Genomic DNA, 24,117 nt, shown 5'->3' on the forward strand with positions numbered 1-24,117 from the left:
TAGAAAGCTTTTTAAAGATGTAAACAGAATTTAGTAAATTGCAGCCCAATCACAAGATGTTACAATAAAAAGCATGATTTCTCTTTTTTCAGATGACAATTTATCCTGACTTTGTCAGTTACATTGCACGCTATGTAATTTCATTCTATTATTTTGTGTTAAGCCCAGTATTTTCTGTTTGACCAAAATATCTCATCAATCTCTACCTTACAAATAAAAGAACACTCATGGGTATGGCTGAAAACAACAACAACAAAAAAGCACACTAATATGGGAGAACACAATACTGTGCTGGAATTTCAGTATTAGTTTCTGGAACTAACTCAGTTGCTGACTTGTACATCGCTGTTGTGCCCCAAGTGCTGATCTATAGAGGGAATAAACAGGGGTGGATTGGAGATGGGTGATGTGCACCCCATCCAGTACCTGCTTCTTTCGTGCTCTGGACCCCCTGGAGATTTGCTGAGGCCCTGGTGCATGTTCTAAAAAAGGGCAATGAAGCTGTGAAGAGTCTGGAACGCAAGTCTGCCACAAAAGTGGCAATGCTCTGGCACAGGCAGCCCAGAGAATGGTGGAGTCACTGTCCCTGGAGGTGTTCAAGATAAGGGTAACTGTGGCACTACGGGACACGGATTAGTGGGCACTGTGTGGACGGGTTGATTATTGGACTAGATGGTCTTAGAGGTGTTTTCCAGCCATAATGATTCCGTGATTCTGTGAGATGTCCTACTGCACCTACAGGTACGTTGCATTTCATAACACCCGCAGTGCCAGGCAGCAAACTCCTCACATCCCTTGCTGGAGCCCCATGAGTCCAGGACAAGCAATGGATCAAGCCCTGAATTTGCTTAAATCAGACAAAACCCTTTTACTCTATAATAAAAATTCCATGTTTTAATACATTGCCATGCACAAATGAAGTCAAACGATGCGGAGTACAAAATTGTCAAATATACAAAATGATAAAGCAGATATCCAAAGCTTCCAGAGATCATGCCCGAAGATACCAAAAACTTGATATTGATTTTAATTTCATCATTTATTAGAATTCTTCCCTCCCACCCAGCTTTTATTTTCCATTGATTTTTGAAAACGGAAGGAATTAAAGCGGAAATACAAAAACTGTAGGGTGGAATTAACAGTAATGGCCACTTCGTGTACTAAAAATTAGATTGCATGATAATTTCAGTTCTGGGAAAAAAACACTGCTGTACAGAGGAACACCTTGGATGCCTGGGGAAGAGCAGAGCAGATCCAACAGAAAGGCACACTTTGTTGTTATGCCACCTCACTTGGTTTCGTCTCTAAAATGCTCTCACAGAGGACTGGGAATAACAGTCTGTCACATTTTAACCATTTGAGTGCTGCCATTCTACCAGATTTTCAACCAAGTTAACATTAAAAGGAGATTACAGGAGAATTTTCCTGGTGCATGTAGCTCAGAGCTGAGCCTGAAGGTGGCTCGGGTTCCCTCAGCTCCTGTCCATCACCAGCGGATGGGGTTGGTTTGGTTCTTTGTATGGGCCACAGATCTGGGGCAGCCTATGGAGATGATGCTACAATTCCAGCTGTGAATTTTCAGCTCTCCTCAAAGACAGGCTCAGCTAAAATTAAATTCAGCTCCCTGAAATGGAGGAGCCAAATGCTGGCCAACACAATGTCAGACTGATCGTGGGTGGGTCTCCCTGTCATCCATGCTCAGATGTGAAAAAGGAATAACAACCATGAGGCAGGTCCATATATCTGGAGCCCTTAGAAGAACCTGAAGACAAAGCTAGGTGCATCCCAATCCAAGTACAAGATGGCCCAGCCCAAGGCAGGGGCGGGACTGGATGATCTGGTGTTATTTAATGTCCTTTCCAACTTCAGTCACTTTGATTCTATGACTTCGGTGCTGGCAACTCACATTTGCCAGCAGGTTCTTGCTCCATGCAATTCACCATTATTAAGGGGAAGCCTAGCACTCAGCAATGACCACCAACAGTAATGGCCCTGAACCTGCTAATCCTGCAAGGTGGTCTGTCGGTCTGTCTGTCTGTCCATCTCCTGCCACGGCCCCAGGACAGCCTGGTGCAGGGCTCTGGGTGCCCTGCATGGCTCACTTGTTTCTCTCCATCAGTAGAGCTGAGCTTAGAGGGGAGAATGATGAGCTCTGCCTCAGGCCAAGACGCTTCCTGTAAACTGGCAGCTGACATCCCTCTGTGGTTCCTCCAGCTCACTGAAGCTACCTAATCTTTTTCTTACCCCTCTCAGAAGAAAAGCGGAGGAGCTTCCAGCACACAGTAAGAGGACTCCAAGCGTTTGTCTGGATGTGTCCTGAGCCCAGAGCCCGGCTCAGTAGGGAAAGCCCCTGCCTAGATGTAAAACCAAGCTCTCAATAAACAAACCCAAACAAATAGGTCCCCTAAGCATTCCATGGGCAGATTTTTTTTTTTCTCTGCACACCTTTTTGTTGCTTGCATGCAGTTGGGCTGCAATATTGGTTTCCCAGCTTTTTAAAAAAAAATCTGTATGTCACTATTTAATTTGGTAACATGATATTAAATAGATGAATTCTAGGCAAGTACTTAATAGAAGTAATATGATTACAGATATAACAACAGCTACACAGGATTTTTTCTTTTTCTGAAAAGGTATTTAGATATACTTGGAATTAAAAGCAGAAAGGAGCTTTTCATCTCATTCTGACTAAGCCTGTCTTACAACAATACTGAAATCCCACTTTTAGGGAAGAGGCAGCCCTTCTGCAGCCATGATAGGACTGCTCCACTGCTGGCACATAACCCTGCAAATGTACCTGACTGCAGCTGGTATTGACCAATGTTCTCTGAACAATAAATCTACGCCAGACTCATTTTCTTAGGATTTCACACTGGATTAGAGCAAGAATCCCCAAAGATCTTTATCTTCTTAGCTATGTCCCTTTCTGTTCCAGCTTCTTGATATTGATTCAATACCAATTTGCAGTAAGTATTGCCTTTATGGTTTCTTATGCCTGTGTGAACTGTTTTCTCTCTAAAATACACATCCTATTTTGTGCCATTTTCTACAGCACAACAAAGAACTCTGAAAGGCGGCTCATAGTTTTGTGCTCGCCTTGCACCTAAGAGCAGCAGCTTCATGAGACTTGGATAAGAAGCCGAGCACTGCTGCTTATTTTGAAGGTACAACATTCATAGCAGCCACCTGCAATAATGCTTGCAGTGCTCACTGCTCTGGGTTATCCCACTGAACTCATTTCACTATGAGGGCTCCATTCACCAGCTGCAGAGGGGCTCATTGGGAGAGCAGGAACAGCTGGCTTTGTACCTTGTTCAACTGTAAAGCAACACAATGTGATTCTCAGTCAGCACTTCAGCTCCTCTGCTAGCTGTTGAACATAAAACCTGTTTCATGCCAGCAAAATGGTGCCTACTTGATCAAGAGGCAAAGCCACGGCTCTCGCTGCATGCTCACATGGGTCACGTGGGTGTTGGGTGCAGGACTTTATCCCAAGCTGTTACTACCGAACAACATCAGAATAATTCTGTATGGCCAGCAGCTTTTGTTGTCTTTTCTTGTTCTGTTCTCTTCTTCAATCACATGCAGAAGAACCTTGTAAGTGCGAGGAGACCTACTGCAGCTCCCACCAGTTACAGGTCAGTTCATAGCTCTCTAAGACAATATTGTGTGAAAACAATGGATATAGGTGGGCCTGCTTTCCTTTTGTATTTAAACTTCATGACATTTCAATTCAGAACCTTGCATCTGGTGATCTAGTGATGATCCAGGCTGAGCTCTTACACAGCGCACACCTAACTGCCTCATCCAGGGACTACTGAACAGAGCCTACATTTCCATTTGAGGTAGAGCTTATTGACTTAGAAAAAAGCTCTGCATATACTTAAAGACCGTACGTGATGGAGAATGTAATGGAAAGTAAGTTGTCTCTATGTGTAATTATCCTCCCTGTTGAGCATTTGTGCTTAATTTCTAACCTGAAATTTGTTTCCAGCCAGTAGAGCACATCATTCCCTTTTCCGCTGAATAAAAGCACTACCTGCCCTCAGCCAGCACTTCCTGCACAGGTAGAGGTTGTGATTGCAGGCAGATTGAGTCATCTCTTCACATCGTCTCTGATAAATTAATAGCTTGAGCTTCATTAGTCTAGCGCTATAATAAGAGCTGTTTTCCTGCCCTTGAATGACACTGGGAGCTTTAGAAAATAATCTTTCCAAGTTGTCAATATATGAAAGATAGGCACAAATAGCTCCGTAATATCACTGTTGCCAGATCCTAGACATCCTCCAAGTCCTACTGATGGTCCTCCTCAGAGATGACACTTTCCTAAGAGCTCCTGGGGGCTGACGTTGAGTGGATGACATTGACTTTCATGGCCACCCAACTACATTCTCAAGCCCCCAAGGAGGCTCTTCTCCTCCCCTTGGCTTCTGCACTTGCAGTACTCCAGGTTCATCACCATTTCATGGCACACACCTGGCTTTGTCATCTGTAAATGCTCCAACAGTAATTTTCTGTTTCTCTGGGAGGAATATTGAAAATAGAAAATACCTTGGGAGGAGCTCATTAGAAATAGTCTCACTGATGATAATGTCATATTTGTAACCATTTTTTGTGAGCAAGCAACTAATCAGTTTTAATCCACTTAGCGTGGTCTGTAGTGATTCTGCATTGTGTCTTTTTGTTCTTTATCAGAATCAAATGATCTATAGGAGGCTAAGGATAGCATGTCTGCAGAGCCTCCTTTATCAACAAGCCTTTGATATCACAAAAAATGATAACAAATTTACTTGACACAATACATTCTATAACAATCATTTGGAGGGGTTTATCAATTTTTAATTGCCTTAATGACTGCTTCATATCAACCTTTCTATGATTTTACCCCAGACTGATAGGAAGCAAATGAGCCTATAGTTTTCTGCATCAGGTCACTCATTCTTTTTTACTATTTGTTTGGAGTTTGGTTTGTTTTTGTGTAATTTAAAGCTTCTTTCAATGCTTTTAAGTTCTGAAAAATCTTACGCTTAGGTTTCCCTACACTCATGTATCTGATTGTGTGAATTTAAGAATATGCTTGGATAGTTGCTGCTTAATATTACCCATAATTACTGATGGAGTAGGAGGAATTACATTTTAGTGTGAAAACTGACTCCTTTATTCTACTGCTTTCAAATAAGAATATTTGTTGGTTTTCACATGTTCAGTGAGTAACCACCATGCTGTACCTAACACCAGATTCGCTATGACTGTCTATGAGGATGCAGAACGCATTTGGTCTCAGTAGCCCTAGCCTACTGGCCACTGACCTCTCCTACATTTTTTGGCTTCCCACATCAAACATCTGCTTTGCTTATTTGCTGATTTAAACTCACATGCCTGCCTAATCACTCATGCACTACGCTGGTGGCATTTTTGCACTCCAGATGGCTTACCTGCATTTTACCATAGGAGGCTGCAGGTAATGCCGGTAATACTTTCCCCCAGTCATCAATTTTCATTATAACAGAGGACTTTTTAAATTAAAATCTTACTGACCAGTTTACATATACTCGGGTCAATCAACATGGCCTTGCAGCAGGGTCCTTCAAAGGAGAGTCAGACTGCAGAGAGTTAAAAGGGGACGGGGGTGAAAAATACGGGATTTTACTCTGCTTGTCTGAACCTATTTTGAATAACTGAGATCTTGTGTCTTTGTGGAGGGCGGAGGGAGGCTGCTTTTGGCTATAGCACAGAATCCCTCAGGACTGGCCCCACAACTGACATTAACCAACACATCTCAGGAGAAGGATGGAACAGTCTGTTGTAGGTCTGCTGGGGGCCTGGCCTAGGGTCTTCTGCAAATGGGGAACAAAACAAACAAAGAAATTTGTCATTAATAATGGTTTGATTTCCTTAATCACACTGCAGCTGCTTTCAGTCTGGCTGCTGAGAAGCAGCCAGCCAGGAAGGAGCCCAATGTTACAGCATGACACAGATGGACCAGCAAGGCTAAGGGGCTTGCAGGGCTTTTGCAGTCTCCCCTCCTGGGGAGCTGTGTTCTCCCTCAGAGAATAAGCGATGGGGACTTCGGGCAAAGAAAGCCGTGCAGATGAAAAAAGCAAGGACTAAACCGGTGCAAAGGATGTTTTCATTCGCAGCATGTTTTTTGAGGAGAGCAATTCCTCCAGTTTTCTTATGTTGCTCTTGGCATAATTTGAAGCACTGAGGATGGCGATTCTCTGCGTGTCCCTGCCCAGAGAGCAGTGGCCAGGCACTGCACGGGGATGCTTGCTGCTCCATCGTCTCGGAGCTGTGAGCAGTGATCAGTGCAATGGTAGCGCTGGGCTTTGCGAGTATATCCAGCTCCACAGGGCTGATAATTGCTCTTTTATTAAAATAGCATTCATCTTCTACTCTTTTGCACAGAACTAATGGCTCTGAGCATATTTAAATTCACTTCCTCTGCCGGAATAACTTATTCACTCCCTTTCATGTTGACTTGGTCTTTGGCACTCGACATAAATGATTTATTGACTGGAGATAAAGCATTGTTTCCACAGAAGTGTTCTTGCGACCCAGGCAAAAGCGGTTGTGTCCGCTCTAATAAGGTGTTCAGCATAAAAAATGCAATAGACTTGATTGTCTGCACTCAAGAGCCTTTCCGAGAATACAGTACCTGCCCCCATTCACAATAACAAAAAAAAAAAATCTCCCCCACATGTTTATTTATATTAAAAAGTTTTTGGAAGAATACGCTGGGATCCAGATAGTTGTTCAGTAGCTGCAGAACAATTTCATAAATATCCCTGAGGAAGCATGGCCTACTTTGGGAGAATAACAGTGATTAAAAACGTCCAAACACGATGAATAGTTAAATACAAGCCAAAAAGTACAGTGATTTCCTTATGGCTCCTGCAGACAGTTACACACGTGAGGAGTGTCGTGGGGCACGAGGGAACTATTCTTGCTTATGCTTAGAGTTCTCCACATGCACAGGCTGTCTGTAGGATGGAGACCTACAGCACTGCCAAATGAGCTTGGTCCATGGGCACCTACAGCAGAGCTCTCACTGAGTTTGGCTACATGAGGGTCTGGATTTGTTTTCACATTTCTCAGGGCCTGTAACACTGGTTTTCTAGATCGCCATAGCTAGAATCCTGGGAAGCTTTTAAAACAAACTGTTTTAATGGGAGAAGTGCACACATCTAAATTCATGACCATATACTGGAAGATGTTCAACACTAACACTGATACAAAAATGCTTCTAGCAGCTCTTTGCCTAACTCATATTTTTCTCATATGCCCTTTTAAGATAATACTCTCTGATAAACTCTTCTTTTATCATTCAAATTATGCCAGAATTTTTTGTTGGATAATAAAATAAGAGAATTTCTACTGCAGGAGTACAGCATTCTCCTTTTGAAAATAATTTATATTCAAGTTGGTTTTTTGTTGGTTTTTTTTTTTTTTAATTGCTATACCAACACAAAATTGGTGTCAGTTGCCAGAGTGCATTTTTAAAATCTGTAGCAGAAAGAGCTGTAAAATTTACTGGAGCTTATAATGGAATTCTGCGAGGTGCTCAGCCACTTCTCTCAATAAGGATCAGATTCCAACCTACAATACTATGAAAAGCTCTAAAAAGTGCAAATGCTGCTGTTGGCAAAGATTCTTACATCATAAGGAGAACTTATACACCAATAAATTTAAAATTAGGGCCAGGATTTTCAGAAAGAGAATATAAAGCTTACTGCTTTATACTTTTTGGGAGATTCACTTGAAAACCCATGGAAAGACCCAAACCACTAGAAATCACCAGCAACTTCTGAAAATCCTGGCCATCAGTTTTCTTCTTGAACAGTAAAGAAGTATTCAACATGCTGAATCTGAGATGGGTGGAGAGCTGTAACCTAATCCTGCACTCATCTGAAAAAAATTACATCCTAAATGTACCTATCTGTAGATTCTACAGGCACCCTCAGAGGCTGACCTTGAATTCTCTAGCAATGAACTGTACAATAGTTTTTAAGTATCATAACACAGGAATTTGCTCTAAAAAGGTGCCTTTACCTTGATGTAATTGTGCCTTCTCTCCACTGCTGCATCTTCACACCTGTATGGCACTTCACCCACGGTTTGGCATATACCTTAATAGCAACTGTACAGTATCTGCCTATTAGGCTGGAGAGAATGACAGTTTTTAAATATACAAAAGCTACCTTTGATTTTAAAGAAATAAGGAACAAATAGGTAAGTCCCCTTAGCATGTTGATGGCATCAGTTCATTACAAAGAGTGTGTCAAGAAGGTCCTGATGTTAGGGACAGACATTAATTCCACTAAATCCCCGTGGAAAAAAAAAAAAAACAGTACCACAGCCAGCTGTGATACAGCCAGTGATGAAGCCAGCCATTCAGAGACTGAACAGAAATCAATGCTCAGATTGAATGCAACAGTCTTGAGCCTGCTACAGTATATTGAAAGGCTTATTAGAACCGTTTGCTTATTCCTATTTCCTACCAAAATATGCTTTTGGATAGAAAGTGGAAAAAGTTAACAAAGAAGTCTGCCCCCGCTGGAGGGAGTGTCTTGCTCCTTAGAAGTATAGTCTTACGCATTACCTTTTTCAGAGCGTTTGGTTTGGACTGTGATTCCCAAGTCCTGCCCAAAACATACACAGTGGCCAGCATAAAGAATCTGAATTCTTCCAGTTTGTTCTGTTTCTAGTGTAGACCAAACTCTAGGTCCAACTCCCCTCTGAGAAGGGTGCTCTCCCTTTCCCCCCCCTCACTGAGTAAGAAAGCACATTGGTATACTGGGAATGAGAGCCTTTGATATCTGCTGGATGGGAGAGAGAGCAGACACAGTGTCCTACAGCTCATTCAACCAACCCTGTTCTTGGCTACCTCTGTGACAGCTGTTCTGCAAGTGTCCACGAAGTAAGTCACACCTCTGCCACGTGCAAACCTATCTACACAGTGTACTGTGACTCGGTGAAGGTATGCTAGTAGTGGACTTCCGTTTGGATGCAGTCTCAGCACAACTACTGAAACATATCCTCAGTATTTAGAAAAGACCATTGTATATATATGGACTGTGCTAATTCTGTGCAGAAAGCACGCATGAAGTGCTGATACTGTTTAACGGAATACTATTAGACTGCAAAACTAACACATACAAGACTTCTACATTCCTATCAGGGGTGTAGTAATGTGAACATATCCACGGAGATTGGAGAATTCCTGTAAGTTTTTCCTAAAACATCATGCCATCTGCATACATAATAGAAGAATCCAGTAGTTGCCATGCTAAAACAGGACTTCTAGTGAAGGGCATAGGCAGTCCCCTAAAGGGAACCCAAAGTTATGCACAGTGATGAAAACCGGAAGAAATTTTCCAGCTAAAGGTCTGTCAATGACCATTTTGAACAAATTAGCACTGGATATTATGCACCACGTTTTTACTCCACAGCAAACCAGGTCTTCTCAAAATGCATCATCTTGAGTGGGCTGATTTTACTTCACGTTTGTCTTCGCTCCTCCAAGCTCACCTTCTGGCAGTGCCATTGATTATGGTTTTTTTCATGAAGGAAAGTTCATTTTCATATCAAGTGGCAGGACAGCAGCTTTACAGGCTGGAAATGTTTATGGAGAGCTCTCTGCTGGGGCTGTAAGAAACGAAACAGAAAACCAAAACCAGACAGTGAGCATAGACCAGAGTAAAGGAATTACCATGTATTTCAACTACATGTTTGTGCTGAGCAAATGCATTTCTGCTGTAAAGATAAACTACTCTTAGAACATACATTATGACCCTGGCACTTTCTTTAATCAACTTTACTCATCAACCAAAAAACTCTGTGCCTAATCAATTTCTTAGATAAATATAAAGTGCAGGCCAGCAATCATTTGTCTGATTTAACAAATGCCGTTTGAATTTTACTGCCTCATCTTAAAGCACTGCTCACTCTTCCGCCAATCTGAGTCCCAGAGGGCCTGGGTCTTGGCTGCGCTTGCATAAATTACTGAGGCACCTCAATAGCCAAATGCTGGAAAGGTTCAAGTGTCAAAGTAGAGGTTGATGCTCGCTCACCACTTCTGCTGGTCAAGACAGTAAGACTTGGCCACTGCTGTTGTAAAGCACCTTCAATTTCTGTGGCACTGAAGCTGCTATTCCTTGCCTCAAAGTCCTCACAAAGCTGTAAGTCAATCACATTAACAAAAGATTATGTGGAGGTTTCTTATAATTTCCTCTCTCCTTTGCCAAACTCTTCTCTGAGATGCAAAACAGAAAGACAAGAGATAACAGACACAGGATGCAGTAAGAGATATTCCAGGTAGATACAAGGAAAAAGTGCCCAGCAAGAGTGGCTGAACACTGGAACAAGTTACAGGTTGTGAGATCTCCACCTGCAGAGCTTGCAGCACCACAGAATCCTTAGATTTGGAAGGGATGTTTAAAGGTCATCCTTCTCCCCTGCAATAAACCAGGACACCTATAGCTAGATCAGGGTGCCCAGAGCCCCGTCCTGCCTGGCCTTGAATGTCTCCAGGGATGGGGTATCCACAACCTCACCAGGCAACCTGTTCCAGTACTTCACTACCTGTACCGTAAGAAACTTATTCCTTATATTGAATCTAAATTTCCCCTCTTTTAGTTTGAAATCACTTCCCCTTTTCCTTTCATAACAGACCTCGTTTAAGAGTGTGTCCCCTTCTTTCTTATAGCCCCACTTTAAATACTGAATAACTGCCTACAGCTCTCCCTGGAGCTTTCTCATCTCCAGGCTGAACAGCCCCAGCTCTCTCAGCCTATATTCATAGGGAAGGTATTCCATCCTGTGGATCATTTTGATAGCCCTTCGCTGGACACACTCCAACAGGTCCATGTCTCTCCTGTACTGGGGACTCCGCATCTGGATGCAGTACTCCAGGTGAGATCTCACCAATGCTGAGCAGAGGGGCAGGGTCTCCTCCCTCACCCTGCTGGCCATGCTTCTTTTGATGCAGCCCAGGATATGGTTGGCTTTCTGGGCTGTGAGGGCACATTGTTGGCTCACGCCCACCTTCCCATCCACCAGTATCCCTAAGTCCTCTTTGGCAGTGATGTGCTCCATTCTTACACTCCCCAGCTTGTACTGATAGTGGGGGTTGCAATGACCCATGTGCAAGACTTTGCACTTGGATCTGTTGAACCTCATGAGGTTCTCCTGGGCTCACTGCTTAAGTTTGTCGGGCAACAACCCTGAGGCATGTCAACTGCACTCCACAGGTTGGTGTCATCCATACACTTGCTGAGGGTGCACTCAATCCCACTGTCAAGTCACTAATGTAGACATTAAAGATCATTGGTCCAAGTACTAACCCCTGTGGAACATCACTTGCCACTGATCTCCATCTGGACATCATGCCATTGATACTACTGTCTGGGCGTGATCTTGCAATCAGCTCCTCATCCATTGAACAGTCTACCCATCAAATCATATCTTTCCAATTTGGAGAGAAGGATGCTGTGGGGTACTGAGTCAAAGGCCTTATTGAAGTACAGATAGATGATACTGGTGGCTCTTCTCACGTCCATTGATGGAGTTATGCCATCACAGAAAATCATTAGGTTGGTCAGGCAGGACTTGCCCTTGGTGAGGTCACGCTGGTTGTCCCGTATCACCTCCCTGTCTTCCATGTGCCTTAACATAGCTTACAGGAGGTTCTGTTCCATGATCTTCCCTGACAGAGAGGTGAGGATGTTAGGTTGGTAGTGCCCTGGATCATTCTTTCTACCCTTCTTAAAAATGGGTGTGATTTTTTTCCAGTCATCAAGGACTTCACCTGAATGCCATGACATTCCAAATGTAATTGAGAGTGGCAAATAGATATTCACTACTCAACACAATCTTTGGGGTTTTTTGGGGGGTCAGATTCCAATTAGATTAGTGATACTGATTCTGATGCTGCCAAGGCAGAATTCATGTCAACTGAAGCATGGGCTGGCAGTGGCCAGAGCTCTGCTCTCCAGGGTGCAATTGGTGGGTTCTGCCATCCTGACTTCATTCACCTCTGGAGCCCCAGACCACTGCAGCTATGGAAATGAAGGGTTGCTTGAATGGGGGGAATGGGCAGGATGCAAACCTGCAGGTCCTGGAACAGCACTGAGTGAGATTTTACAAAAGATAAGTCCTGACCTTGCTATAAACACCTTATTCCTCAGTTTAAATATGGTCTGTGAAATAGAAGAACAATAAAACTCAGTCTTCTTAGCTACTTTCTTCCTTATTTAGGCACATTCATTCAATTACAGTGCTAGCTGTCATTTTGGTTTCCACTACTTTTATTCTCAAGGTCCTTGAGTGCAATGATCCCACGAGCACCTGCTGTCATCTGCTCCATGACAAACCCGCGTCCAAAGTGGCCTGAAAAAGGAACATGTTTGGGACCCAACAAATGTTTATTCTATGAGAGAACTGACAGGAAAGTTTTGATCCTTCACCTGGCATAGGCAGATAACTGACTGCATCCCCTGGGGCAGAAAAGGAAGCAACGGGGATATTAAGCAGGTGTGAAGATGAAGGGGAAATCTGGGGGAAGGTTTTAAACTTGGAGAGAAGCAAACAGGTACCTAACCTCAAAAATGTTGGATTCCGGGTGAGCTGGAATTTTTGCAGCTTTGGCAGAGATGTGATTGTTTCACAAAGGAGAAATGACTTCTTTTTTGAGGCTAAATAACTCATGTGCTGCAAGGAAGGGGAAATATGAAAAGCTTTCCCAAGCAATGAAAAATATCTCGCCTATCCACAGAGTGACAGAACTAAAATAAAATGGGCAAACTGGCGACTTACATCAGGTCAGGCCTCAAGATTCCCATGCTGGAATTCCCATCATCTACTCTGTCTGAACCCTTGGCCTGTGCACGTGTCTGGGTTTTACATGAGTCAGTGGGCCACGAGAAACCCAAAAACAAAGAACAGGGACTGATCCATACCCAAGCTCCATCACACCATAGTGTGAGCGTAACCCAGCCTGCAAGCAACCAGTGACACTGACCTTGGGAAAAGCAGTAATTCTGTTCAGCTCTGAACTTCGAGCAAGCAAAGCAAGGGGTTAGCAGGATTTAGTGAGTTTCTTCTAATTTTATCTTTCGAGGTCAAGATTTTAGAAGCACTTATTCCCACTTGTAACCTATAATTTTTGATGCCCAGATAGAGACTCCTCTAACGATCTTGGTTTTCTAACAGCATGTACCCAGCACTTTTAGAAAGTAAGATCTTTTTAAAAGGTATCACAAGTGAGCAGTTGTCTTTGAAAGCACTGCCTTAGCCTGTGGGCTCTTGGAATGACGACTGCCTCTCACATTGGGTTTGTAAGCTTACCAACTCAGTGGCCTACAGATCTAATCTCATATGACATTTTCAGGAAGCTGCCATAGAAAGACACCAATCATTTCAAAGCCAGAGACGTATTTCATTTATGTGTGAATTTTTTCTAACTAGGAAAGAAACATCTTTTTCATTCATTTAAAATATATGTTAATTCTGCTCAACCTAGCAGTATTGCTTATTTTCATACCTTCATAACTGAAGGATCCTGATAAAGAAAACAAATATTTATTACCTTTGCTATATTTCTTCTGTACTGGAATTAATTTTACAGTAAACTTCAAGGCAGGACATTTCAAACATGAGACTGTTAGGAAAAATTTCTTATTTCCAACATCCTTATAGCAACTATTACTTTCAGTGTGGTAATATCTGCTTTCAGTTGCATTGACTAGTATGTGTCAGAAAGGCTGCAGGTATCTCACTTCATGCTTCTCACGTAGCTTGGGACATTCCAATATTCTGCAGATTACTGCAGACTTGTTGCGTCTTGCTTCTTAATATGTAGCAGCAATGCTAGCTTTGAAAAATTGCATACAATGACAAAAGGAAATGGTTGCCAGCTCATTCATAGATTTACCCTTTTTCTTTATTGTTCACTGAATTATAAGCACTGAAGTGTGAGAGCTAATGGAAATTAAGGCAAAAACAAAACACCTCTTTGGGGAGCTACTGATCCCCATCAACCACCACAAGAGAAGGAGGAACGAGGATTACCAAGGGCTGGGAAATGCAGCCAAGGGGAGCTGCAGCAAGAACAGGATGGTTCCACACTGCAATCAGTGCCCCAGGCCAGATGACACCGAGTTTGGTTTCATTTCACCATGAAATCATCCCCTAGCTGTTCTGGGCTGAGTGGGAGGAACCTCTGCATTTTTGTTCTCTAGGTAAAAGAAGCTATTGTTGCACATCCTTATTACCTAACCCTGATAAGCAGAGTCAACAGTGCCAGAGCTCAAAGGTTACCTGAGGGTCTGCCTGTCCTAGCTGGTGTCCTGCAGCCCACTGCACCCCAGCTTCCAGCTCCCAGCCCCAGTCCTGTGTTGTAGGGCAGCCAGACAAGCCTCAGGGCTGGAGGAAGACAGCAAGCTGCTGGGCTGCCAATGACACTGCCTCTCTGCTTCTATTAAAATGGTGCTAAGCCATTAATCAATGGGCTGAACACAACACCCAGCAGTAAAGAAGGAAAACAGGGATGCGGGTGATTCTTGATCAGACAATTTTGTTTTGATTCCTACTACTCATGTGTTGGTCTGGCTTGCCTGACTTTCCCCTCATTACTAAAACCTGGTAGCTGACACAGTCTTGAAGGCTACTTAATGTTGTTTGTAAAACGCATTGTCATTATGGTAGAAAAATACAAAGAGGGAAAAGGGAGGAAGTCTCTTCTTCTTTTGATTTTTGAATTTTCTTGCCAAGCAGGAAACCAACATTTCTGTTTTGGAGCAGACAGAAAACGAGGGTCTATAAGCACAACATCTAGAGCTTCAAACATAGTAATCCCAGTCCCAAGCCTTTAGTACTCATTAATAAATCCATGCTAGATGATTCTAACAGCTACAAAAATATGGAATTAAATGTAGGTTTCCTTTCAGTTCTACTTTTTTTTTTTTTTAGGATACCATGACATATTTTTCATTTTCACCCCCGAGCCATGAAACAAGATGGTTTGGTTCAAAGGATCAGGGACACAGATGTACCACGACATGACTCCAGGAGCAGACTCTTTAAAACAAACAGCAGCCAACAGGGAATTGTTATTTCTGCAAATGTGAACTCAGGGTTTTTTTTTGGTTTTTTTTTTTTGAAAACACTTCTTCTTCTGGGCAGCATGCTCCCATGACCAGGTGCTCATAATCCACCTGAATACATTTTTAATACCGGTCCATAAATATGCTACTGAATATTCTCATGTGGGATCTCTGAAAGAGGATGTCTCTACATGCAATAAACTCATTGGCATTATTTATGTATTTCTGCACTGCTCCTCCTGAATGGTCCCAGGTCCAACACAGGCTGTAAGGATGCAGCCTGCATGCAGCCAGCATCAGCATGGCACAACACAGGACAATGCTCAGTGCAGTCTGAGAGCCATCATCAGCCACTACCTGCACATGGGAAGGTGAGATCTTGGCTCACTTGCAGCTTTGCACTCTGGATCAATGGCAAATCTCATCTCAAGGAAGGCTTCAGGGTGGCCTTCAAAAGACAGAGAAAACATATCTAATGTCACTTTATGCTGATGTATTTTTCTTCCTATATTCTGTCTTATGCTGAGACTCTAAGGAGTTTGAAAAGGATGCTCAGCACTTCAAGACAGATGATGAAGATTCAACAAGGTCGAGCAAATCCTTTCTCCTGTATTCTGACTAAAGAGAAAACTCACTTCTTGCTTGTGATGCAGGGCTCTGTATCAGGCAATTTTGAGATGAAACATTTCTGGGAGAATGGATGTCATGGCAGATGCTCTCAGCAGGTAACCTTCCAAAAAGCCAATTAGTCAGAGGTTATCGCAGCTGCTCTGTGAAACACAGTTGGTTCACGCAGAATGGGTTGAAAATGTAGTTGTCCAAAATGTGTTTCACTAAGCTATTCAGTGTCCTCAAATGGTCGGATTAGCCAAAAGTCTCCTCATAAGTCATGCACGATTGCAGCTTCCCTACTACAGCAGATCTCTCATCAACTTTACTAGGTTAAACAAAATGAGGACACACATTGATTCTGTCTGCAGATGATTTATGCAGTAATTTCTGTTCCTTGCCTCCTCCTACAAAAATCTGAGTTCACGATGGACACGATGAGCTCTCTGATGGGCTTGAGCTACCACTCCATCTTCGTTTTGAAAAATATTCTAAAAGCGTTTTAGCATCTACTAAGCTTGATTTTCCAGTGTTTATCTGGAATCCTCAGAAGGAAAAACTATTCCCCAAGATGTATGCCCTTTTCATGTCTAAGCCTAAATAAAATGTGACAATTCCCAAAACAAGATAAAAGTCAAGTTCTGGCTGGCAAAATCCTGGGAGAGACTTTCTTTGTTCAAAGCAGCTCATTCATCCCTACTCAGGATGCTTCCTACATCTCACCACCTACCTGCTGCTGCAAACATACAAAGAAAAAAGAGATGTGCTTTTGCATTTAATAGAACACGATTTCCTTGAACTAACAAGCAGCTAAAATATTTTGAAAATTGCATGCAACCACTTCCTTAGCGTTTATAACTTTTTTCAAAGAATTCTTCTGATTTACTGCTAAATTACCCATCAGCGTGAACAGTGAACTGGCTGTCCACCAGCATCCTTCTCTAGAGACTCAAGTTATAGAAAACAGAAAGATTTAAAAGATGCTAAGCAGGCTGAAAGTTTCAGCTGCTGCTGTCTGAGACTTGAAGTGCACCTGAGATTGCCATCTTTCATTCCCTCTTATGCATGTCTTTCCCTGCCTGCCTCAGATCAGTTCTTGATCTCACAAGTCCTTGTGGGTGCTCTGCAGGAAGTGAAAAAGGTGGTCACAGATAAATAGTCTTCCATAAGTTGGTTCTAAATAGTCATTTGCACTACATCTTGAGCCTTTGCATATCCATTGCTTTTGTCTTGAGAGACTGAGTTTTAATACAAAGCACTGGGAACTGTGCAAACTGAGTGAACTTAAAAAAAGGTCTCAAGTGGTATCTCTGCTCTGATACCTACCTGGAACCTGCCCTTGCTTTTGTTCTGCGGCTTCTACAGGACGCTTTCAAACCTATCCCACTCAAAACTGTGCTGTGTCTTTTGGAAAACAGTTCTGCTCATTATATCACTATATTACTTACCTGAGGATCCTTCAGCAAAATATGCATTAAGTTAAGAACATAATCAGAGGAAAACAAGGACTTCGCTAGGAAAATCAAAGTATTATAGCAAAAGGGTTTGGAAACTGGAGCTACAGCTCCCTCACTGCCTATGCAGAGCTGATGCAGGATTAATAGGTGGAACAAACTACCCTCCTTCGGGGAGATATTCACTGTGAGGTTCCCTGCAATGAAAGTTTTAACTCAGTTCTCATTCTGCGAAGTGATTAACCAAGTGAGAATGAAAATTACACCTACTCAAACCACTTAAATGATTGCATGTGTGTGCACACATTTACTACAAAACAAAAACATAGATCATGAAGCCTACAAAATCAGCTTCTCCCCCAAGACATTGAACAAGCAACTTTATTTCCCTCTTTGGAGGAACAAATTATGATATAGCCTTCTTCCATATTATCACAGCATTATCACTATGTCTTCCTCACTCTTCTGCATGTAGCAGAGAGAAAGAACAGAAGAAGGCTTTTATGTCATTTGTCACTTAATTTTCCCCTTCTGCTTCAGTTTGTGGCCCACCACCTCACTTAATGAACAACAGTCAATCTTAATCTGGAAAATAATTATTGCTATCCTCATGGGTTCTTCTAGACACACTGTCCAATCATTTCACAAACAAAGTGCCTCAGTTCCAAATACTCTGTGAGAAGACACTGCCTTATTTTACAGTTCCTAGATAGGCACAAAGAGTTCCAGACTATGCAGCTGGCGTCTGTCTGGCTTCTTGCTCTGACTCCAGCTCTGGACTGTTGGAGCTCCTGAGTTGGGTGAAAAATGTACAGAGAGAGAGGGTTTGAGAAGACTGCTGGAATACATAGCTGGGTCTGGAATCTGGAACTCTGAGGAGGAGTACAAGCAGGACCCTAAGCATGCCAAAGGAAGTTTGGTTTCGACCATCTGTACAGACTCTTCAACATGCTTTTACATGATGCCTTCTTCTAATCTGCTCTGAAGTGTGATTTTTATAGAAAACTGACTCTTGCTGATTGCCTACCTGACAGGAAAATCTGCTGACCTGTCATTTTACAAGTCAGCACAGTTGTAAGTCTGGGAAGCAAGCAGTCACCATGTCATCCTCATCAGCTTCCTCATCGGCTGATGAGGAAGATGAGAAACTCTTCTTAGGCCTCTGCAAAACCAGAAAAATCAGCATGGTGCAAATGCAACTACTGTTTCTTAAAATTAAACTAAGTAAAAGTCTTCTGGCCTAATTTTATAGCTGCAAGACCAAACTCAAAGAGGTGCTGCAGCAGGGGACAGTCTTCCCTAGATAGAGATCCCCTTTCATCCCTGATGCCATGACAGAGCGGGCCGCTGAGTGCTCTGCAAACCCAGCTCATGTCCCTTTCTGGATGGCTGCAAATGAACTACAGAGATCAAAACAGGTTACCACCTCTAAAGAGTTCCCTGGGTGATGATTAAGACCATGTCTTAGTGTACAGCCACCAGAGACCCCAGATACCAGTCTGCCTCTGCAGAAGAGCCTGATAAATGAAAGATGGACTGACTGTATCAAAGAGGTTCTTAAGTCAGGCATGAAGACTAAGGCCTGAAATTATATGGGCTGTGTTGATCACAGAGCCAACCAAGTAAGACTCTCATGAAGACGTGTCAGGTATGGAACAAAGAATACCTAGCCAGCAATAAGAAGGAAGTTCAACTGTTGATGTTCTTGAAAAGTAATAATCAGACCCACACAGGAACTGATTGATCAGTTGCAAAATCTGCTTTACTCTGCTTTGCCCCTTTCCTATTATTTTAGTTTGCAGGCTATCCAAAACATTCGCAAAATTTTCTGTCTCCTTTTGCATTATGCACAAACGTTCTGAAAATACACAGAAATACATCTACATGGTTTCAGACTGGTGGCTTTGCTCTGTTCTGTGGGGCTGACTGCTACTGTTGGTCGCTGCCATCCCATGTTATTCAGATTGTGTCATGTTCCCCTCCTTCCAAAATAAGCACAGTGATGTCTGTACAGTATGGCAGGTGGGCCATGCCTGCAAGGCCATCTTTACCTCCAACGGAAGCTCATTCCTGGGAAGTCAGCACACTCCCAGGTGACACCCTCCCATGCTGCCATCACTTACCAGCACTTGGGACTGGAAAGTGCTCTCATGAGCTGTACTGCAGACATACCCAGTATAAATCAAGGACAGGACCAATGGACTGAGTGGCAGAAAATAATTCAATATCAGGTAGAAATTGACCTTTAAAAGTCAGACAGAAGGGCATCTCCACACTTCAAATAGAAGGATTTGGGGCTAAATGTCATATTGGGAAAAATATTTTCATTCATCATTCTGATTCTTTGCCGGCACTTACTAAGGTATGGATGGATGCAAGACAGTGAAACATGCAGCAGGGCAGAGGCTTGGGCTCAATGTTAAGATGAAGGCCTTGCCTGCCACATTACAATCCAGCAGTCTTCCCTGAGCTGTTCAGCTAAGTACATACATAATTGTTCTGCACAAAGAAGAACAGCATCAAGAGAAGATACAGCCTGTCTTCTTCCTTCCTAGGGGCCTGTCTTTAAGGATAGAGATGGAAATAAATGTGGTTGCATGGACTTCTGAGATGATGACTCAGTTAAGCTGCTTTAGTGTGAAGCTGGGTATCTCCACACTGCATACTGCAAGACTGGATGTAGATGATATAGGGTATGGCTATAGGAAGGAACTCTGTCTGCACTCTCATCTCTGAAGCTCACCTGGTGTTTGCACAAAGTCATTTCTCCCATCCCAGGCAGGCGACCAGTCTGAGTTAATTATTGAGGCTTCTTTGATGAGCAGGGGAGAAAGATGGTGCTTGGAAGAGTTATCCACCCTACTCACTTGTCATATTAGATAAACGATTCTTTGGAAGGTCCTCTCTCCACTGATTATCCAGACAAGCTAAATGATTAGTGCAGAGCAGGTACCCAGCAATTAAATGGCAAACAAGAACTGACAGGAACTGCAATGTAATGCTTAATTTGATTGTAACAAATTCCAATTAGCATGTGAAATGTAGGCACCACAATGTTCAGGATTAGCATGTTTAATGCTTACATTTCTACTGAAATCAAGAATGATACAGATTCCAGTGGGGGACAAGGCCCTACATTCCTTTGAGGCCTTGGATATTGGAATTCAACAAGGAAATTACACACTAAATAATCTTCTTAGAAATTTCTACACATACCTGAGATAATGAGATGCTTCCTGCAAACAATCTACAAAGTACTGAAGATTTTTAGAGACATTATTTGCTCAGCACTATTGATACAATTTTGCAGCTGGATATTTTATTGCATCCATGCTGCCAAAGAGTTTCGATTTGCCGCTGATTTGCTTTTCACTTCTGTTTGCAATATGCGAACAAATCAATATTGAGGAATTCACACAGGCATGTAAAACAAGAGTAAACAAAAACAATGCCTTGTTTATTATTAAACACCTTTCATATTTTAGCTATGGTGGGCAATTAAGTTGGTAGGAATTTGCAACTGGAGAAGTTGCACCATTTTATCTCAGGCCAAGCACTTTATCTCTATTCATGCATAGACAAACTTCCGTGCTTCAAAAGTCAGGGGAAAATATGTAATGGGATGTGGTATTTTTCTTCCAGTGCCAGAAATATACAGATCCTAATTACATTTTTGCTTCAAGTAAGGAAGGAAGGAAGAATTTCTGCCATTGGAGCATGAAAGAAATTTTGGCTAGAAAGACTATGGACAAGATTTTCCAAAAAAACCCAAAACCCCAGATGATTTGCACACCAAAGTCTCATTCAGAAGTCAAAAATACTTTGATTTCTAAGTTACTTGTGAATATTTTCTCTGATGATTTCTACAAGTCATTTAATATTTATCCTAAACAAGTGCTGACATATTCAGAAGCAGATCCGGGGCTGCAACAAGTTCTGGTAACCCCTGAAGACATTTCTAAAACCTCACCCACTAGAGATTCAAAACTTCTGGCATGTCCATATGTCTGAAATCTTCAGTTTGCATCATGCATTTGTCTATTTAGGATAATTAAGGGTACGGCTCCGTGAACACATTACTGCGAGGTAACCGGGGTCTGGATTTACAGCAGAACAGATGCTCTGCTATAACTGTCCATGTGCGTGCCCTTACCCCGTGGTAAATGTAAGGCAGCTTAGCGCCTGTCACTGAATGAGAGCAGGCAACACATTCAGCGTTCGCAGTCGATCTTCCAATTACCCCTCAGCAACTTGCTCAGGTAGCCGCGCTGTCATATTTGTTTTACACCCCAGCCACTATCACAGCCTGCCCAGGAATAAACACAGGCAGAATGTCCTTCGCCAAGACATTTTTTAGGCTGTTTACTGTCACCTCCAATCCGCCCTTCAGGGAGTTTGTATGCAGCGCTCATCCCTGCGTTCTCTGAAAGAATTCAGGAGTCTGGACTCTGGTCCACAGGGTGTGAGCGCTGGGGATCTGAGAGAGCTGCAAACATGTTACATACCAATTTCCTAATGACACTGCCATTTAGCTACTACTTTCAGTTCCGAGATTACAGAGGAATATGATCTCACCTCGTTAGGGCGTAACTACAACATGCTGCTACAGCTCAGGCCTCGCAGCTTTTCCAGCTTTCTCTGGTTGGACGCTCCCATGAGATGGCTGTATGAGATGGCCCTAACAGCATCCTGGATACGTGTCTGTGATCACTGGAGCACAGCCCATCAGCAAGAACTTTTGTTTTCAGCCTCTTGGCCCATACTCTGAGTTAGAAATTCTTTCCACGTCTAAGTGGGACCAGCATGTAGAGAAATTACACCTTCTGATATCGTTCAAAGGCGTTTCTGTGTTGCACATGTATTTGGTTCAGTTCTCACACTGACCAGGCCCTCCAGTGAGCAGTTCTAAATCCAATGCAATAAACCCACCTTGGCCATCAGTTGGAAGCTAAGGAAATCCATCCATCTGGGATTTTCCTTGCAGATACTACTGGATATTTGGACATTTGGAAAAAGTAACAAATAAAAAAGCTTTTTGCTTTTGATTCAAATTCTGAAGAATTTAACCAACAAATAACCTGTGATATCGCTAATAAAAAGCTAAAACTTCTGAATTTGTTACATAAAAAAGTGATCCGGTGGTTTTTCACTTCTCTCCTGGAAAGCAAGTTTTCTTTCTGTCTGTGAAAGGAAGATCATGGCTCTGCTTTCTGCACATACACAGTTCTGGGAGTGCAACCGCATGTGATGAATCATGTGGAGACAACCACGGGCCTCCAACTTCTCCTTCCAGCCAGCACCACTGCCCTTGTGCTGGGCCAAGCCTGCTGCACAGGACAATGGGACTGTGAAATATGTCCCTGTGGCAAACAAGACGAAAGAGCAATGCTTGTGTTAAACCAATTCATGTCACTGATCTGCTTTAGAGCTCCAGCACAGCCACAGCAGCCCTGGCAGTGAGCGGGCAGAATGGCTGCAGGCAGCAGCAGCAGCGTCTCAGGCCAGATCCACCACTGAGGTATCATATGGTGGAATCGTATCTTGTGCCTCCCCGAATGCCGGCTATGGTCTTCCATAGAACATTGATGTTTAATTCAATTTAGAAAGGTAATAAAGAATGAAGGCAGTGGCGTGCAAATGGATAGACAACACTGCAGATAACTGGCAGGGCTAATTCTCTTTTTAACTAACAATAGGGACAGCAGACCCACTGGCAACAGCCAAAGCATTTGTTCAAATTATGCATTCTCTGACTTTTCTTTTGCTACTGGAGGACCCAATCCTGCAGCTATTTTTGGTAGTGTTATTTTGTCAGTGCCCAGCCATGAATTGGGGTCCCACTGTGCTATTCAAACACTTAACTAAAGGCTGGTTTCTGCCCAAAGACTTTGAAACTTAACTTAAAAAATCCGAGGTTTTAATGGCAGGAAGAACTACATTAGCAGTACTTTCTTCTATTGTCTTTTATTATTTATTTTACTAAATATTGTTTACTTCATTTGCAGTAATTAGAGTAGAATAATGAAAAAAATGTTTTTAAGCAAAAGCCTGGAAGGACTCCGCAGTACTGCTGGTGAAATAACAAGCCATTTCAATGAAAAAACCCGTAAGAATTGCACAGCCCCAAATGGCTTCCACAGAGCCATTGTATGTGTAATACCGCCACAGCAGTTTTGTATGCAAATATATAATTTAGTTATTTTTATGTAACCTGATTATTTTGCAATCACAGAGGTAAGGTTTAGACAAATGGGACATATAGCATTTGTAAAGAAACAACCTGGGAAAAAATATGCATTGCAGTTGTAGTCCTGATATGTAAAATCAGATACTCAAAATACACATTGTCACCTAACAGCAGATTATTCAGTTTCACTAATTATACTGATTTTGAGTTAAACTAGAATATAAGGAAATGAAAGCCTATGTAAGCATATGATCTTTTAAAACAAATTTTAATGAATAATGATTAGCTTTTATAAAATACTGTTCATTCAAGCCTGTTTTCAGAACCAACTGCAGACTCACATACTCTTTTGTCCTCAAACAAAGGAGTTCACCAGGTCTTTCACTACACAACTATCATCACTGGTGTGACAACATGCGGTGCTTGTAAAGTTGCACAACATGTTTAAAACTCTGTTTGTGCCATAAATATGAAATACAGACAGGACATAGACAGGATATGTCTAAAATATGATGAGAAATATTTATATAGTTATATATCACTAAATCTATTGTGACTGTATATATAAAATAATCGTAGTTGATTATGACTGAATACCTAAATTCTGCAGATCCAGCAACATTTCCAATGGCATTCATCCATACCATCATGCTGAGATATCATTTGCAATGACCTTTAAAGAAAATGCCCCCTCTTCCAAGACAGCAGTCTGCCTGCAGGACAAGTGTTTCAGATACGAGCTCATGATTGAGTGGCTAACATC

At 42.4% G+C, this 24,117-nt stretch overlaps 1 protein-coding gene across 1 annotated transcript in view; it reads right to left on the bottom strand.

Moving 5' to 3' along the window:
• Nucleotides 1–866: 866 nt before the first annotated feature.
• The window catches only part of SAMD12 (sterile alpha motif domain containing 12), a 178,867-nt gene continuing 155,616 nt past the window's right edge, over nt 867–24,117 (bottom strand). The window contains exons 6-7 of the mRNA XM_085219980.1: nt 15,462–15,552; nt 867–9,648 (exon numbers count right to left, since the gene is read on the bottom strand). Of these exons, the coding sequence (XP_085076106.1) occupies nt 9,609–9,648; nt 15,462–15,552 (131 nt within the window). The 3' untranslated portion in view covers nt 867–9,608. The remainder of the gene's footprint in view (nt 9,649–15,461; nt 15,553–24,117) is intronic.

The sequence above is a fragment of the Meleagris gallopavo genome, chromosome 3 (assembly GCF_905368555.1).
Source record: "Meleagris gallopavo chromosome 3, MGAL_WU_HG_1.1, whole genome shotgun sequence".
Taxonomy (NCBI): Eukaryota; Metazoa; Chordata; class Aves; order Galliformes; family Phasianidae; genus Meleagris; species Meleagris gallopavo.